The sequence below is a fragment of the Glossina fuscipes genome, unplaced genomic scaffold (genome assembly GCF_014805625.2).
Source record: "Glossina fuscipes isolate IAEA_lab_2018 unplaced genomic scaffold, Yale_Gfus_2 42, whole genome shotgun sequence".
Lineage (NCBI taxonomy): Eukaryota > Metazoa > Arthropoda > Insecta > Diptera > Glossinidae > Glossina > Glossina fuscipes.
This window is the reverse complement of record NW_023998426.1, coordinates 3600957-3620020: the sequence shown is the minus strand read 5'-3', so window position 1 is coordinate 3620020 and position 19064 is coordinate 3600957. Positions and strand designations below refer to the sequence as shown.

The 19064-nt window shown below is 34.6% G+C and overlaps 1 protein-coding gene across 2 annotated transcripts in view; it reads left to right on the top strand.

Annotated features, from left to right (window-relative positions):
• Positions 1-19064, top strand: part of LOC119637000 — a 108695-nt gene that overhangs the window by 72531 nt on the left and 17100 nt on the right. For both annotated transcript variants that reach the window (XR_005247201.1, XM_038032773.1), the window contains exons 4-5: positions 6274-6862; positions 15804-16019. Coding sequence is in view for 1 of the 2 variants with exons in the window: in XM_038032773.1 (XP_037888701.1) it covers positions 6274-6862; positions 15804-16019 (805 nt within the window). In the remaining variant the exon portion in view is untranslated. The remainder of the gene's footprint in view (positions 1-6273; positions 6863-15803; positions 16020-19064) is intronic.

The window sequence follows — 19064 nt, the reverse complement described above, 5'->3', positions numbered from 1 at the left end:
TTAGTTCGCAATTTCATTAGCTGCTCTTGGTCGCATCTGTTGCGAGCAGCCCACAGCATATTGCACTTTGATAAGTTAAAAGTTAACCTCAAGGTATGCAAATGAAAATCAAGCACTTCTCCTGAGTAGACTCGGCCTGCTTTTGTCTGGTTCCACAACAGCACAGCATACATCAGCTTATATATGTACTTTTCTGCGCATTTGTGACCGCGACTGCCTATAAGTGCATTACAATATATTACAATATGTTCACATAATACCTTAGTAGTCGCACATTAGCGAAAATGATGGGTATCCAGGATTCGTTCTATGGCAAGAATTTTGTTCTTTCATGTTTTTTATTTAAAGACTTTCACTATGTAAGCCTACCTGACCTCTTAAGGACTTAAAAGCATGACAGTATTTTGAGTAAGTGTATGCCTCCGTGTGTCTTTGTATGCATGTGTTTGTGTGGATATTCAAGTGGTGACTAAAATAATGAAGTCATTCATAGTTTCTGTGTGTTTACTTTTTCTTTTCCTCTCGGTGTTAACTTAAGGAGAACATATTTTCTCAAGCCATGTATGTGTAATAAACTTACTTACCTTCCCACTACTATTCTTATTCTTGTTGCTTGTTGTTGTTGTTGTTCGCTTTGCCCTCATGCAAGTCAAGTCGTGAATTGTGAAAGCGTATTTAAACAGATGAGAAGAGGTTTATTAAGAGCTTTTGTAAGAATACATCGAAGTATTACAGACACCCTGCTTAAGAAGCGGTCAATATATATATATATATATAAGAAATAACCGTCATATTGGACAAACATACTGGAGAGAATAGAAATTATAAAATGCTGTTTGTAGTAATGCTATGCTGCTGCAACTTATGAATGAAATTAAAAATGTGACAGAGTTTCCTAAATACAGTAATTAACAAGCGAAAAGAGAAACTTAACACAGTTCTTATGTGTCTCTGCTCTCTAAACGTGTAAGAACGGCACCGCCTTTCCCACCTTAGCCGCCATTCATTTAACGATTTTACCAAGATGTTATTTAAAAAGTTTTCCTTTGCATAGACTACAAGTACCATGACGAAAGGGATTATTTAATTTGAATTTTGAGACATAATCACCCACAGGTATGTTACGAAGTTTTCAGTTTTCAGACATGCAAGTGTTACGTTCACCTGCCTGGATAATTGTTAGCAAAGACTCGGTAAGTTTTTCTTTTTTTCTTTATTTATTTTTTTTTTTGGTTTCTTTTTTCGACAAATTTACGAAATTAGAAATGTAAAGAAGCATTTTTTGTTTCTCGTTAGGTTGCTTTGACATCAGCTGCAAACGCTACCTCTGCATTAGTGTATGGAATCTTGTTTCATGTCCACTTAAGAAATGACACAGTAGCACACTTTTAGATGAATGAAAGAAAAAGTAATACACAAACCAAAGACGATAAACATGTTTGTATGCTTTTACTTTTTTAGTTCATTATTTTTATTTATTTATCTCGTTTTAGGTCAGAAACACTCTCCAGCATATGTGCAGTCTTTTCATGTTTTATTCTTTGAAATCCGCTTCCGTAACTATGTCCTATATGGCGTCCACTTTTTAAAATTTAAACTTAATTGAGACTTTTGAGAGAAATCAACGGGATATACGTTATTTCCACCCTATGTGCAAGTCGTTAGCATCGCAATTACTATCTTTAAATCTTTGCAAAGCAATTTCCTTTGTCTACCCTACGTAGCATATGCTGTTTGTGGACATTTATAATATCTTGCTTGATACGTTTAATTTTGAGCAATCATCTCAAGAAGTAACAGTGCCAGAATATTGAGGAGAGCATTAAGGACTTTTAAATCACTGTGAGCTGAGGGTATACTCATTTTACTTTTTTCCCAAATGTAATGTTATATGTAAGACCCAAATAGAAGTTTCGGAGACCTTATAGTCTTGATCAGCGTGAAATTCTGAGTTGGATTTAGCCAGATTCGTCCGTCTGTGTATGTGTGTGTACCTGTGAGGTGTGTGTTGTTGGCACTCTCCTGGTCGCAAAGATGAATATATCGGCTTGTAATTGGGTAGAAGCAGGTTGGTGTTGAAAACGGGCCAAATCGGCCGGAGCATAAGCGCGCTGTGGACCGTAAACTGAACGCAACTCAGTTTTTTCTAACAACAATTTTTTGGATTTTTCCTCGTTATTCGAAAATTATTAAAGTTAAAAAGCTGAAACTTTCCGCATTTAGTTTTCGACACACTTTGCCCTCTATGCTCAAAAATGGAATCAGTCGTCAGTGTCCATACATAGTTACGAGTAATTAAATTTAATTTTTTTTTTCACTTTTTTGAGGTTTTGTGCTTTTTTACCATAAGACAAACAAGACGGAATGTTTAAAACTACTTTGCACACTTCTCAAATGAAGACATATTGTCGTATGGCAGACGCTACGATTAATTTTTTCTTAAAAATACCAGCGATGTGGGTATAAAATAAGGGAACTTGGAGAGTAGAATGCGAAAATAATAATGATGGGTATGCGAGACTTGGCCCTCGCCGAATATAACTTTCTTACTGGTTTTTTTTTTTTTGTTTCAAAGTCTTATTGAGAATGAGGCGGACATAAATAATTTGTCTAGAGAAGAGCGCTCAGGAGATCGATTAGGATGGCATATAAAAAATACTAGACTGTAAGCAGTGGATGTCTCCTTGAAAAAGTATAACGGCCTGGATGGCCATTTGTTACTTATGAAAAATGCAAAGGCAAGCGTGCGTATAGTTTGATAACGTCCAGAGCTACAAGGGCGTACATTCATGCTGCCCATAGAAAGGTTGCTCCTAATGAGGAAGGTGCTTATAGGTTCTTATCTATATATGATTGTGTATTTCTCTTCTTATATACGTAAAATCGGGATGTGTATTCAAAGGTCGATCTAGTTCGACTATAACCTTTAAAAAATTGCGTTTTCAGTTATTCTTACGGAACACCATTGACCCCTTTTTTGTTTTTAGTTTTGCTCATCATGTTTTAAGTAACTACGTTTGTTTGATGGGTTGTGAAATAAAATAAAATAAATAGCAAAAGTGGCAAATGGGCAATTAATAAAAGCCGCAGACTTGTTTTTACATGTAGGAAAAGTAAGTGATTAACAACAACAACAACAACAACAAAAATACATTCCATCTTATGCAAATTAAAGCATAATTCCTTAAGGACTTGAAATGGCGTATTTTGATCAAAAACTATGTTGAACTATAGATAAGCGTAATATTAGCTACATGTGCCAAATTGAAAAAAGGCTGGTTTACATGTGGCCTTAAGTGAATTTTTACAACTTTCAATAAAATACTCGCATAATGTTTTATAGAAAGTCAATGTTAACAAATGACAAGCTATGGCCAAATCATTCATTTGCCCCTCATCTTTACATTGAAATAGAAAGTGTAAATATATATTATTGCGGTTTATGGGAAGTGAACAAAGCACACATACTTTTCGTTTTGAAAACATGAATATTCGTAATTACGTTGTACGTGTGTGGGCGTGTCTTTTGGCCGACTTAGCTGGGAGCGGAAACTTTTTTTATCAAATTTGAAGCCAATATCTTCATTTTGGAATTCGTGAAAATCGTATCCGACTGACTGATAATGCAGACAGACAGACAGATAAAAACACCGAAATCGATTTCGAACTTCTTGCCGATTAAGAATACGTACACTTTAGGACTTACTGGCGGATATTGCAAACGTCGTGACAATAGGAACATACCTCATCACTTGAGGGTGGATATTAAACAAATAATCGACACGTGTCAGTATATTGAAATCCATTAAAATGCTTCTAAAATTGTGGCCTCTTTGTTGAACGCTAAAATACATGGACAAACACCGAAGAAAGAGAGATTTACAAAAGCTTAATATAACGTGCACAACCTACCAAAAGTCAATAATAGCGTTTTGGTATATAAATTTATTGTTTTCAATTTCGATCGCTTTGAAGAGTTTTTCTCACTCGGTTCTATATAAAAACTGCCTTTCAACCATTGCAGGATTGGAGTATATCCGCTTTGTGAAAATGCTTGCAAGAAATCGCAGAAATCCCATTAATTGTATATATCTTTGATCAGCAACATGTTCCGAATCAATTTAATCATATCTCTCTGTCCGTCTGCATACCGTCTACGGTAAACACTATTCTAATCCCAAAAGTGAACCTTACAAATTTGCCAAAAACATTGGAAGTTTTTGCAGGGAAACTGCTTTTGAGATCGAATCGATCGAAGGATTGTTCCACGCGAGCTGAGAGCACTTCTTTGCTTGGTTTTTTGCTCATTCGCTCAGGCACTGCAGCAGATAAGGTTAAAAACGCTTCCGTCCATATTCTATGAGCAATTATATGGCACCCGCGCAAATGCGGGAAAAATGGAACAAATCCCATTAAAATTGAATATTTTTTTGAAACCTTTGTAATGTCTACAAGGACGTTTCAAAGATCTCATAAAGTAAAGATATCCCTGTTCAGTGTTTGAAATTCTCCCAACTATGTCCATTCATTTGTTCGCCCGTTTGTCTTTCTACCCATTTACAGCAAACATTCTTTCGTTCGGAAACGCGAAGATGAAGCCTTCGAATTGAAGCAAAACGTCAAGAAGTTCTTCCAGGCAAATTAGCCTTAGAAATAAGTAAAACATACCTACAGTACGAAAAAAAAAAAAAAAATCAGTATTTTACTCAATTTTACACAAACTGCAATAATAACTAATTACGTAATCATAATAAGTATAAAGGATTCAATCCCAACTGAATGTAATTCTCTTACTTATTCAAGTTAATGATGAAACTGCTTGAAAAGAAATTGTCCTAAGTGAAATGATGCAAGAAATTAAATGAGCAATCTTTACGTTCGATTATAATATAATATATAATATGACATAATTTGATTTTAACGCTTCAAATAATCCTTTGACTCGATGAAATTTACATGAAATGATTTATCCAAATAAAACTGACTCTATTATGAAACATTCTAACCAAATAAGACGCTAATGACTTTCTTCTTTTCAATAAAGTTTCGAAAATTCATTATGAAGAGATTTCTGTTATCGTAAGATATGTTACAGCATAACGTTGTCTATGAAATGAATATTCTGTAAGAATGGACAGACATTTGTAAATAAATAAATAAAAATATTTACCACATTTAACAATTAGCCCTTAAATGAAATGAAATGAATGTTGTTTTATTAAAATGTTCACATTGGCAGTCAAAAGATATGAATTAAAAAAAAAAAAAAAAATAAATAAAATAAACATAACTAACTGGCCTTTTCTCTATGTTTCTACGTTAGTTATTCATTAAAATTTAATTAAATAGAAAATCACATTTGTTTAAGTGCAAGTAAATAATCGAATTAACGAACAAGCAGAGGCATTCGCTAAGCTATTAAGCTCAGAGATAGATACACCGACCGAACCAATACAATCCATAATGCGAAAATCTACCTTAATGGAATAATTTGAGCTTCAGGCTTCGACCACAGATATAATCGTTCGATGGGGGATGAAAGTGATTGGGCTAAATAGTGAATGAGAAAGAGATGACAGAGGGAGGGACCGACAGAGGGAGAGAGAGTGAGAGAGAGAGATAGGGAGAAAGAGACAGAGAGAGAGAGAGAGATAGGGAGAAAGAGACAGAGAGAGAGAGGGAGATAAACAGGGCATAAGAGACAAGCGTACAAGGTGTACGAAGCAATTTCGTAGAATTGAAAGCCAAAACAAAACAGAAAACCGAAATTATGCAAACACAAATGCCTAAATTTAGCTATTTAACGTAAAACAACTCATCAACAGCCCACCCGTACAGATAATCAAACACATACGATACCTTTATACAGACATGCATAAATTCACTCAAGTCCTTCAAGTAACTTAATGTAACGGCCTAATTTATGGTTTTCTATGAAATTATCGCATGAAAACGCTTACCAAGTTTGGATGAGATATATTATAGTAATATTTTCATAGGCATATACGCACATATTAAGCACACACATAAACACATATGTATATATATATATATATATATATATATATATGATATATAATAACATATGTGTATGTGCTCTGTAATAAATTCTATATTATATTACAATGTATAAGGATTTATTTCTAAAGCTCTTGAATTGCTTATCATGGCTACGATTAAAATTTACTTTACTGCTCTCTTATCGTATAAATTTTCAGCATAAATTATTAATTATTATTGTTTTGTTTGTTTGTTTGTTTGTTTTCATTTTAGATGGTTACCAAAATCTGCCATGAGGCCTGTAGGGCCTGATACATCGCATACCGATTGTATATTGGTTGTGGGTGTTTCCCGTCCCAAATTAGCTGTAGTCTTTCTTACCGTTATGTTAATATCATTGTTTTTAACATTTCATGTACTATACGATAGCGCGGTTTATAATATCCAAGCAGCACAAGCCGTAAACAATCGTCATCATCATCATCATCAGAATCATCTTTATCATTATCAGACTTTGCAACAACAAAAACAACAACAACAATCATCGCAACAGCAAACGCAAACGCAAATGTCATCGCAGCAACTTAAATATAATCAACAGCGTACATCCTTACTAAGTATTGGCACAGGCAGCAATAATAATCGTGGCGATGGTGGCAGTGCCAGTGGCACGGTTTATGCTGCCGGCTCATTGTCTAGTGCAGGTCATGTTGTTGCTTTTATGAATAGCAACAGTATTAATCGTTTGTCAGAATTGTATGATAAGTCAGCTGATATTTCATCAAATCAACAGATAAGCCATCCAATGGTGTTTCCTTCGAATCGTGTACATTTTCCTAAAACCAGTCGCCGTTTGCCACAGGTAAGATAATAATTTCATTAAAATGTATTTGACGCTCACACTACGACATTATTAGGTAATGCAGTGATTTCGATTTAAGTGCAATAATAAGCTAAACCATAATTCTCATAATCAAAGCGAGACAGAAGAAGGCAAACACATTAAGCTTTGATCAATTATTTGTTATTTGTCTTTGTTATAAAATAATTTTTAAATTTTAAGAGATTTTTTTTTTGCTTGAAGCGTAGGAGATAATCATATAGTAAGAACATAACATAAGTAAGGTTTATAGGGTACACTTCGCCTAAATGCTAGCATGCCGTCTGTTACTTAGCCTTTTCGTATCGGCATATGAAGAAAAGTATTTCGTTGATTGTGCGAGTGCGAGGTAGCTACCTTTACACTGACTTTTAGTTGAGTCTCTGAGAAACATATGTAACGTGTAACAAATTTTTCAAGTTTAACAGTTATCTGTAGATCTGAAGTTAGAATTGTTTATCTATTACGGATATCTGTTCAATACTATAACGATAGACCATAGACCGAGGACTGAGGTCGTGCATATTTTGTAGAACCAATGGGATCGCTGATAAACAAAAGCTCAGTTATATACTCATAAATGCCTCCTTCGAAGATACCAATCTCTCAATAAAAACAAACAATCACATCAAAAGTATATAACTTACATGTAAGTTTAAGCATCTTGGGCCTAAAACTGTCGTACTCTTTATACAGCTAGCAAGTGAAGCTCTTTAAAGTGATATAGCCGTCCAACCGATATCCTCGATGACCTCATAACGACTTTTTCAAGATGTAGAGCTACATAGGAATTAGTCTTACAAATAGTGCGATCCAATATTGAGTTTCATCCTTGAGACAAAGCATGTCCTGATAACAAATATCATTAAATTATCTCAAAAACGATACATGAACAGAAGCAGATGTTGGCTGAAGCTTGCTTAGTACAATGCTCCCATGTACATTGTGAATGCTTTCTGTAAGCAAGTTTATCGGATTGAAAATCCGCTTAACACTTACATTAAAAGATTTTTTTTGATTTAAAGGAATGAGTACAAGCTTCTTGTCGTGCAGTCGCACCGATTTTAATAACACTTAACAAATGGTCACTTCTACAACTTACAGAACATTACTTGTCCTGCAACGTCTGCTAATAAACCTTATTCATGGAATTTGTAACCGATATATAAACGATAAATATATATATATATAACAACCGATATTTATCTAGTATAACAAGGTAGATGTAATTTTACCGATTTAGCTGTGGAGATAAAGACAGGGCTTGAGTCGTTTTGGGAAAAAAATCTATGCATTCTGGCAGGTATTTGTTCGTGTGTGTTCAGTGGAAATGGATAACAAACATCTTTCAAAAAAAAAACAAAAAGCAAACCTTTTGGCGCAATAGGAAGGATAATTTTTTAAACTCTTGAAAAAACCACCTGAGAAGAGAGATTTCTCAGATTATGTAACGCCTTTGTAGACCTATCAATAGTATCGAAAAAGATAAATTTAAGTAAGCTATTTGATATTTTAAGTACACTGCCGGTGATTAATTTATGTTGCTCGTAGCGACTTATAGAATCTACGGTCTTTGGTTATTAGAATACAAGAATAAGTTTGTTTTTGTAAAATATTTCTTAAAATCCGTTACTCCACTTGCACAACACTACACCCTTACTAAAGGACTCAAACCATTTATTTTACCCTTTTCTTTTAATGTCTCTTCCTTTACATAAAAAATTATTTAAATTATGATGTTTGTGTGTTCCATTTTATGTTCAAAGTTAAGTCGTCGTTTATTCTCGCTATTAGTATTTTACGATTGTGAGAAAGCATGGCAACAGTTAAGTTCAGTACAAATAACGACAGACACTACGACAAGTATACCAACTTAGCACTTTTTTGTTCAATTTTCCTATCCAGAGTAGGATGTGGAAAAAAGGTATTGAGCCTGGTATGAAATAAAAAAATAAATTTTATTGTGCGGTGCAATATTTTCATCAAAAAGCGGAAGCCACAGTGTTAGGCTTAGGAAAAAGATTACTTTGACAAATTTTTTTGCGTTGAAACGAAAGGTAATAATTTTTTTGAAAAATATTTAAAAATGGCAATACCGCAGCCATTCTTGCCGTCAGGTGACGGTATTCAGGTACGGGCGGTGTAATTAGTAATCTGCGGACGTACGTATCGCTAGAGAAAAACGTACGATTTTTTAGAACTATAACATTATCCTATGATGGCTAAGCATTTATATCGAAAAGTGTAAATTTTTGCCCACAAAAAAATTAATAAAAATGTTTACACTCACTTATCGCAGATGTCCTCTTTGATTCCCTAGACAATGTCATCTTCAAGGTATTGTAAAAAACTCGATGCAAAAATGTGGTTCACTGACAATTACGTCATCGAGCAAACTCGATATCCAATTTGCATTTTGGGTTGATGGGGCTCGATAGCGTGTGAATGTTTGCTCGCTGCGGAAAGGAAAACAGCAATCAAAAATAAAGTAAAATATTCTCATCAAATCGTATATTTGGTAAAATCAATGTACATAGGAAGATGGCTTAATCTCGGAAACTCTAAAATGTTGGAACTAATAATAAAATCAAATAACGGTTTTCGATGCTCTTGCCTTTATTTTGTATTTTAGTAAATATTTAAGTTTTCCTTTTCCATGCGCTATTGCGCGTTCTTCGTTATTTATGCACTAAGGATGTTTTCACTGTGATATATTTTGTGTTAAAATTATGCAAGAGAATGCTTGCCTTTGCAGGGCACGTCACATTACATTGGATTACATTCGTGTATAGACTCATCCATTTCGTGGTGAGGACTTGACAACCATTAACGTAACGCAGTAACGTATATAAAACAGAATTGTTGGCCAGGGCATCATGTGTTTATGGCAATCTTTGCCGTTTTACAATGTGGATCATTTAACAATAGCTGAGCATCTTGATGAGATGGTTTTTTTTTTTATTTTTCATCAACAAGAATACTTATCAGAGAACACGTAAACTATATTAACTTGCGATCAGCCTAAGATTTTGAGTCGGTGTAATTAGTCTCGCAAGTCGGCTGACAATTTTCTCTTAACCGATTTCCACGGATTAGTTAAAAACCAGTATAAAATAGATGCATTGCGCTAAAAAAGTAAATCGGTACACCTTCTATGGACTTATTAAAAGTCCTTTGCAAAAGTGATTGCGATGAACTCTGGGAAGAAATTCCTTAATAAAATAGTTTATAAGATTTTTGTCTAACTTTGTTACTATCGTGCTTCTTTATATTCGAGGTACGTATGTGTATGTACGACTCACTATTTATTAAAAAATTACTTGCATTCCGTAGCTTATCCGAGTATGAGTTTTTCTTATTTACGCAACTTGATGTTACCTTAAAGCGTGTAAGCTTTTATTTATCAACTTTTAAGTAATGTTATAAATTTCTATTATATAAGTTTTAGTAATAAACTTCTATACATCAAGTTCATGTAAGGAAGAACGGTTAAAGTGTTACTTTCCATGTATGTATGCGAGTAGATTTATTTATATTCACGTATTGTCGTTATAAGCCCTCTGCATATTTATTACGGAGACATGAATATGTATCTCTTCTACTATTATTATTAATATTATATGTAAAGAATATTCGCATGCATTTCATTAGCAGGTAACTCAAAGATAGACGAATCATTTTAATCCTTAAAAAATTTATCAGTAAAAATGATTTGTGTAAATGTTTTACTTTCAAAAACGAAAAAGAAACCTAATGAGAGGAATCGGAGAGGAATCCATTCATATTATCATGCTATCTTAAACTCATTCCATCTCTATATCCAACCTAAGAACTTGCCTTGATAGCATTGTGACGAAGTTCCCACATTTGATGATTTGAGTTTTCCCGAAAACCTGTCGATTATGTAAGAAACCCAATTCCAAAAATAGTGAAGCCAAATACACATTCATGACGCTTCACCTATCACATGCAGCTGACGATTTTCGAAAATTTTTGTAGTTATTCGCAGAACATTTCGCAGAGTAAGGGATTAACACAAAATACGTCACAACGAAGTTAAATACTCGTAACATGCACATATAAACCGAGTAATTGCGAAAGTCGGGCCAAGAGAGTTGAATCGCAATCTTGGAAAGGGCAAAATCAGAAGAAGCATTGCAAATATAAATTGCGGCAAATAATTTGTGAATAGATCTCCTAAAGCTCTTAAATAAAACCTATATTGTGCCAAAAATCGTGATTCAGTAGTACGAACTTAACCCCAAAAGGAGTTGAATAGAAACGTAAGATATCAGAAAAGGTTCTTTCACCTTACAACACTATTGCAACTCAACAATGGATTTTTGCAAAATCTACTCCTCCGATTTGCAATTGTAAACACAATTCTACGATTAAATATCTCCTTTATGAATGTCAAAAGCTTTTCAATAGTCGGAGCGCCTAACCCTATCGACATTTCGAAAGTGTCTGGTGAAAACGACATCAGTAAAAAAGTTAGCTTTACTGAAATGGCTAACCATCTAATCTATTTTTACAAAAAAGAAGAATCTAGAGACTTACTTCGTAGTGCCCGTCGATTTTAGCCCTAGAATTTACTTCCTTGGTCCAAATAAATTATAATAATAATGATAGTATATAGTAAAAATCACTAACTGAGTGCTGGATTTTAAAGTTAGTACGTTACGCTGGACTGAATTAGATTTTATCAGAGTAGATCTTTCTTGAGGGATAGAACGACTTTTGGAAAAGAAGAAGAATGTCTCCCAAATAAATTTGTTCTTTGGAATTTCTGAAAAAGCCAGCCGTCGTGCTTTGAGCACTTGCTGCGAGGTTTAGCCTTCATGGTTTACCTGATATTTTGTAACTTCTCCAAAACGCAAACAAATGATTTCGAAATGCTTTTGTGTTCATTTCAATGTGTTTTCAAGTAAAAATATGTTAATGCACCTTCGTCGAGGCGATCATTTCGAAGACATGAGTAAGGTTGTAGTGTTTCTGCGTAAAAATTAAAAGTTTACTTACTGTTTACGAATTCGGCTATTAAATTATACATTTTATAGCCGTATTCTGAGCAGCATCACAGAGACGTCATAAGTCACAAGACATTGTTTTCGGTTTGTTTGTGTTTTATTGGGACTATTCCTTTAGAGGAAAAGTCCCAAAATTTACACAACATCAAAAAACAACAACAACAACTGGCCGCAACGTCAGAGTATGCCGTATTTTCTGTTCTTTTGCATAAAACGTACGATTTTTTCTTTGATAAACGCAGTACCAGTAACACTATTCAACGGAAAAGCGTCGAAGGACAGATCAAGAGGAAGAATATTTAAATAAGAGAGACGAGTTCCATGGTTCCGGGACTACAGGCTAAATGAAAGAAAATATTTAAAAAATAAAAATCGTCTCTACAACGAATTGGAAAACTTTGAACGATTTTCCGAAACGTTATGCAGCGTAACAAAAACAAGAATTTCGTTATTCGAAGTTATTACCTAAAAAAAAGTATCTTTACCTGAAATGAAGTACGTAAGGTATCTTCGATAAGTTAGTTTAAACATTTTTTTTTTTTTTTTCATCCTCTTTGTGGCGCAATGGTATGTTATGTTTGTGTGGATATATGTAGCACCTAGCAGGATTTAAAGGGTAGACCGACTTCAAGGTTAGCTGTCTCTAAATTACAAGCCGAAATTTTTAAAATATTTTGATGAAATTTTGTTAACCCCGAAGTATTCTGGCTCAAGGAGGAACTCTACTGAAAATGATTCGGATCACACGACTTCTTCGAGTTGTTGTACGAGTAACTGCATCAAGCGAAGTAATGTAAAGTATGAAACGGTGCGCCGTGCCGCAATATAACGTTTTTACCTGCCTTATCCCTTTTTGGTCGGAAATTACATGCCATCACAGAAAAGCCAATATTGCTAAAAAAATGTCTGGCTATACGCAGTCAGATTAAATGTAATTTTCGTTATTTTTTCTTCAAAGTTAAATTCCCGCCAGTTACAATGCATGCCGGTGAGCTGGTTCACATAAGGATGCGGTAATGATTTCGTTGTCGCCATTTCATAAGATTTCTCAAAAAAATTCTTTGACATAAAACGTTGAATAGGTGAATATGGGCTTAATCGCACCCTTGAATGTTATCATTTCATTAACTTTCCTTTCATTACAAAAAAGACGAAAAAAAAACACTTTTTTTAGGCTGTTTTTTAATGGTGTTAAGCAATATTTTGTGGGCTATTAACAGTGCTACTATGAACTATTTCCCTGTGATTTGCTTGTGTTTGAAAAAGAAAAAAAAAAACGATAGCTTTAGTTGCACTCATTCTAATGAACTTAAAAGATTTACTTAGAAGAGTAATCATCTTTATAGCATGAGTAAAGAGTTTGTCTAAAATCTTGCGATGTTTAGCTGTAAAGGATGGCAGAGACAAGGTAGACGTTTCAGTTTCCTTTATTCCTTGGCAATCTCGCGCACTTTATTCACTTAACGACTACGCTTACTACACTTAAGAATTTTTTTTTTTTTAATTTCATCAATGATATCTTAACTAGTGAAGGTTTCGAAAACTATTCATTCTTGATATGTTTTTCAATGAAAGGCTTCTTAAGCTCAGGGCCGAAAACAATTCATATGGAGAAAGGTTTCAACGCGGCTTAAACGTTTTTGCAATAAAATTTCATTCCTTACTCTCTTTCACTAAGAAATAAAATTCGTTTCTTTTCTTTGAGTGATTCAATGAAATTTATCCGAAAGATATCTTGAATCCTTATGTGACCTGAATAAGGATCAAATTGAAAATTGTGCAAATTTTTTTTGTTTACAGGTATCATTAAATATGTAAACGACGATGTTCGTGCTCTTGCTTGTTACCGTCCATAATTTTAGTTTCCATAAGAAACCTTATATGGAATTTAAAAAAAAAAAGAAGAAAATAGACCTATGTACGTAATTGAATCTCACTGATATGCCAAGCCACTACTACTTTGTACTAACTTTCATCAAAAAATGTCCGCTATCGAAATCTACATTAAAGTTACCTAATTGCTATAAAAATTAAATTTTTCCAAAGTACCGGTAAAGTAAAGCCAGTAAGAGTCAATGCAGATTTGTAGGCTTCATAGAATCCAGGCACAATAAGCAGCTGAAGGCCAAATTTCGCTAATAACGCGTAAAAGATGAACTGTAAGTTGATTCATAAATAGAGCAAAATCCGGCATTCGCGCAAAGGATTTCCTCAAGCCGAAAATTGTGAATCATGTTTAAATGTCCAGCTATTCGTTCCTTTCCTTCTGAAAATAATGTTCTTCTGAATAATGCCTCATATTTTATAAATAAAGCTCTACGCTACTAATAATTCGATGGCAAGAAGGGAATTTAAGGGATGTTAGGGAAAAAGATTTTTGGGTAGCCCTATTAAAAAATAATAAAAACCCTATAGCGGACCATGGCCCATCGTACACCGCCTTACAACTTTTCAAATTAAGGCGTTAAATGGAAAGTGATCGAGAAAATGGTCTGATTCGAAACATTTTCCGAAAACATTCGCCACTAAGCCAAAAGCCCTCAATGTACCAAATTTTTTTTAAAATATCTGAAAAGTTGCGGCCTGTAAACCGAGCATAAGAGAACCAGATATATAGACGGACAGACAAGCTTAAGCCGATTCAAAACGGGAATCTGAATCGATCAAAAAGGAATTCTGAATCTTAAGGCCTTTTGTTCCTTTCCCACCCTTTCGCAGGCTATGATTACCGTACATCATTTCGGTATATACAATGAATGCTTTTTTTTATAAAAGAGATTACATAGTAAGGGTTTTAAGAGGAGATTCCATCAGATCGAAATAGTCCATATTCGTTTGATAAGCTAGAATTCAGTTTTCACGATGTTCTATGGGGAGCGGATTCATTTTTAAACCAATTTCATCAAACCACTTAACCGCTAGATCGATTGACCAATTGCGAATTGATTCTGAAGCGATTGCCGGATATTGCTGAGAATCTTCGGCCCGATGCACATACCTGGACAAACCTAATACACTCTGTACAGGAAGTGATATAGAAGTATATAGGGTGCAATTAGTTTCATAAAACTTTTGAAACTCAACCTTGCGTACAATTAAAAGTTAAGAGTTTCTTATCAACAATTTTAAATTAAATTGCACTAATTGATTGAAGCAATTAATTATCACATTGATTGTATTGTATCGATTTTTTATTTTATACCTCGTTGCCACCCACCCCGAGCCTATATCTCTCCTCTTCTTCTTTGTGTTTTTTTTTTTTTTTTGAGTTTCTCTTTCTAACATTCAGAAATTGTGTGTATTACTTGTATACCATGATGATCAGCATTGAATAGAGAATAGATTCCATCATCACCACCACCAGCTAGCTTCTGGAAAACCTGATGCAATTTCCTTTAAAGTTCTACACATATACATATATATATATATATATATATATCTTTGATACTGTTCATCTTCTCAGCATTCATTAGCCACATAAACCAACATTTTCTCCGCATCCAGAGATTGCGGTTAAATTTTAAATCAATTGAACTTGTAAGAAGCAAAAAATCTAAAGAAAAATGTTTATTTCACATTAAATTAATTTGCAATTATTTATAGTTTACTCTTCTAATTAAAGCAATTTAATGTAAATTTATTCTCTACTATTGTATGCAAAGGAATTCGAAGGGTTGAGAGTAGATTGCAAGCATTTATAATTTGCATATAATTTGCAGTTTCATGAAACGAAAATTAGCTAAAGGGGAACCGATTTTATTTTTTTGCTTTTAGTAAAGGGTGTCAGTCAGAGTAAACCAGAAAATTTCGTTTAATACCTTGAGCATATTATGATGTGCTTTCACAAAAGCTTTATTTATCTCATCATAATCTTTCGCACTGTTTACTTTTAGGCTCTCATAATTGGCATACGTAAATGTGGAACACGTGCTTTACTGGAGATGCTGTATTTACATCCGCGCATACAAAAGGCAGGCGGTGAGGTGCACTTTTTTGATCGGGACGAAAATTACATGAAGGGTCTGGATTGGTATCGCAAAAAAATGCCGCATTCGTTTCGTGGACAAATAACCATCGAAAAGAGTCCCAGCTATTTCGTGTCGCCTGAGGTAAGTGTCATATCGTTTGTCATAATGTTTGTTGTTTGTCATTTGTTGTTTTTCACTTGTTCTTTTTTTTTTTTTGTTCGCTTTCATTCAATTCAAGAATTATTTAAGTAAATACTTGAATTCAAACGCTACCGAAATTTCTAATGAAATTAGAAAACTAAACAAAAAAAATTAAAAGAAGAAAAAAAAACCAAAATGAGATAAAAATAGAAACAATAGTGGTTTCTATGGAAAAGCGAAGGTTTTTAATTGGATTGTCATTGCTCATGATTTACCTCAGCCTGTTTTGCTTTTCTATTATATATGCGAAAAATGAGTGTCTGGTAGTATGGGTTGGCACAGAAAAGGAAGGGAAATATCCGGTGGTAGCTCGGCCACTGCGTTTAGACTTGTTTTGCGAATTTTTTTCAGTACTCTCAACTGTTCAATTAACCTGTTATCTATGCCGACTAACGCTTCGCTATTTCCACTCGGACACCTAACGATGAGGGATACATTCTTACTGTCAAAACATTTGCAATGCGCAGAAGAAAGCACTCTGCCCTACCTATGGTCTTGTTCGGCTCATGATTTTTAATGGGATAGCCCAAATCCCTAATCAGTGAACGAATCTATGTTTTCCAATATTTGTGAATCGATGGAAAGCTCAGTAGCGAATGAATTTCTCCTTAACAAAGAAAGCCATTTGCCTTTCATAAAATTTAATGTGGACCATGTAATCAAATTATTTAAGTCGGTTTCAAGCAGAAATAGAGTCCTGTTATGAAGACAAGATTTTATTCATTGCAATAAATTCAAAGGGAAATTAAAGTCCTGCAGTTTATTTCTTTATTAACTAAACATAATTAGGCAATCTGTGCAGCCAATATATAATGCATAAATAAAAATATAACAAAAAAATAAGCAAAAAAAAAAAAGAATAAAATTAAGACAAATAAAAGTGTGACAAGCTAATGCCTAATTAAATTCACAGACAGTTTGCCAAAGGCGCAGATGCTTTCCCAATCTTAATCCTATCACTAAAATATGCAATTAGCCCCATAACTGTACGTAAGTGTCAATATCAAGTGGCAACCAATAAATCAGTTCATGCCGAGAAATTATTTTTAAAGGAGTTACCATATCAGAAAACAAAACGTGTGTATAAAAGTCGTTCAAGTTTTCATAAGCACCGCCGAACGGCGAGAAAAGCTCGTAATTTGTGCGGGACTGCGAGAGCCTAAGAGGAACATAGTGCCGGAAAAGCGGGATGAAGCCGTCAAAGATAATTAACCGAGCAAAAGTAGCGTGCTAATGTCTCCCTTTATCAGCTTGAAGACAAAGAGCATTCCTAACTTGTGCCTTCTTTTCTCAAGCGCCGGTAAATCAATTTATTTTAAGCGATTTTCAAAGAACAGAAGGGGCAAGGACGTACCTCCTCGCAGTCCAGGCAAGTCAAAAAGGAGGAATTGTTTTTGAACCGACTCTATAGTATCTATCTAACAGGAATAGCTGGGACTCCAAGCAACAAGCGCCATATACAAACTTTTTGTTATATAGACATCACCAAAGTCCTTCGACCATGTTTTTATAAAGCCCAGCGACCATTATGTTTTACTTACAATTGATTGAATGTGAAGATTAAAGTTAATTTTCTGATCGATTGACATGCCAAGGTCAATACACGATACCACATCCCCTATGTTGTTACCAACATTTATATAGGTGTAATCAACAGGGCATGATCTAGAAATTGACACCTTTTTGCACTTGGAAAGGTTCAGTAAGGTTAGGTTAATTCTTAACCAGTGTAGCAACGATAGTAAATCACGAGCACAAAGTTCTACATCCATTACACTTCGAATAAAATGAAACAGCTTAAGATCGTCTGCAAAAGTTGAAATATTATGCTGCTGAATGACACCAGGAAGATCGTTGATAAATAAAAGAAAAATCAAGAGGGCAAAACGACTGCTTTGTGGCACACCAGAACTCCACAGAAATATTTGAAGTAACACCAAGCAGCTCGTCAAGGCATGATTGAAGTATACTTGACGGAAAGCCATCAGGCCAAGAAATCTAGTCAGAGAGAAGTGGCGATAGATCGAAAGAGACACAGTATGGCCTTCAGCCATAAAGAGCTGAGAGAGCGGAGCGACAACAGCCTAGTGGATCCGTGTCTAACCAGTAAGTGTTATAGCTTCAACGAGTGAGCACTCACTAAGAACATTGACTTTCTAATCGCGGCTACTACTTACTCAGCTATGCGGCAGCATTACTTATAGCTAGCAATACCGATCGAAATGTTAATTATCAGCTAAGAAGAGAAAATGGTATTTTTTTTTTTTTTTTGGAGTGGCGTTAAAACAACTTTTTTAACCTGATTAAATTTTCTATCCATGCTTATCAATCGTTATACTCAAATTTGATGAACCTGGCTACTAGGTTGAGAAAGGTTCACTCGTAGTGATTTTTAGGGCTTGTCATCTAGCCCCATTTCCTTGCTCTAAGTTGGAACTTCTCTTACGTATCTGCGGTGCATGCTTAATAATTTTTTTTTTTTTGTTTTAAAATGAAGAAGTTTTCAAATCAAGAGATATCCCTCTACGTGTTTGAATGTGCATAAGAATACGTCGATGGTTAAGAAGAAATATGGGGAGACGGATGTTTAATCGATAAGCATTATACCTTTACTGAGAGAGTATTTACTGTACCTCGGTCGCAAATAGATCAAAGACAAAAATATACCCTGACGATTTTACTAGATTATATATCCGCTAGGACTGAACTTTATCACGCCAAATAACACACGACCCTTCATGCAGTGGAAGCCTTAATACTATGATGCCTAGAAGTATTTATGTGCCAAGATATCAAAGGTTTTTTTTGACGTGTAACCTTTACGATCCCACTTCATCGTCGTCGATAATCACAGGGAGTTAATAACGGAATTGCTTCCTTGATGACAGAACCATATCATGAACGATCTTGTCAGATTGAAGACCTAAGCAAATGCGGTCACTGTAATTATGTAAACGGCTGTATGGTAGATAGCGAATCGAAAAT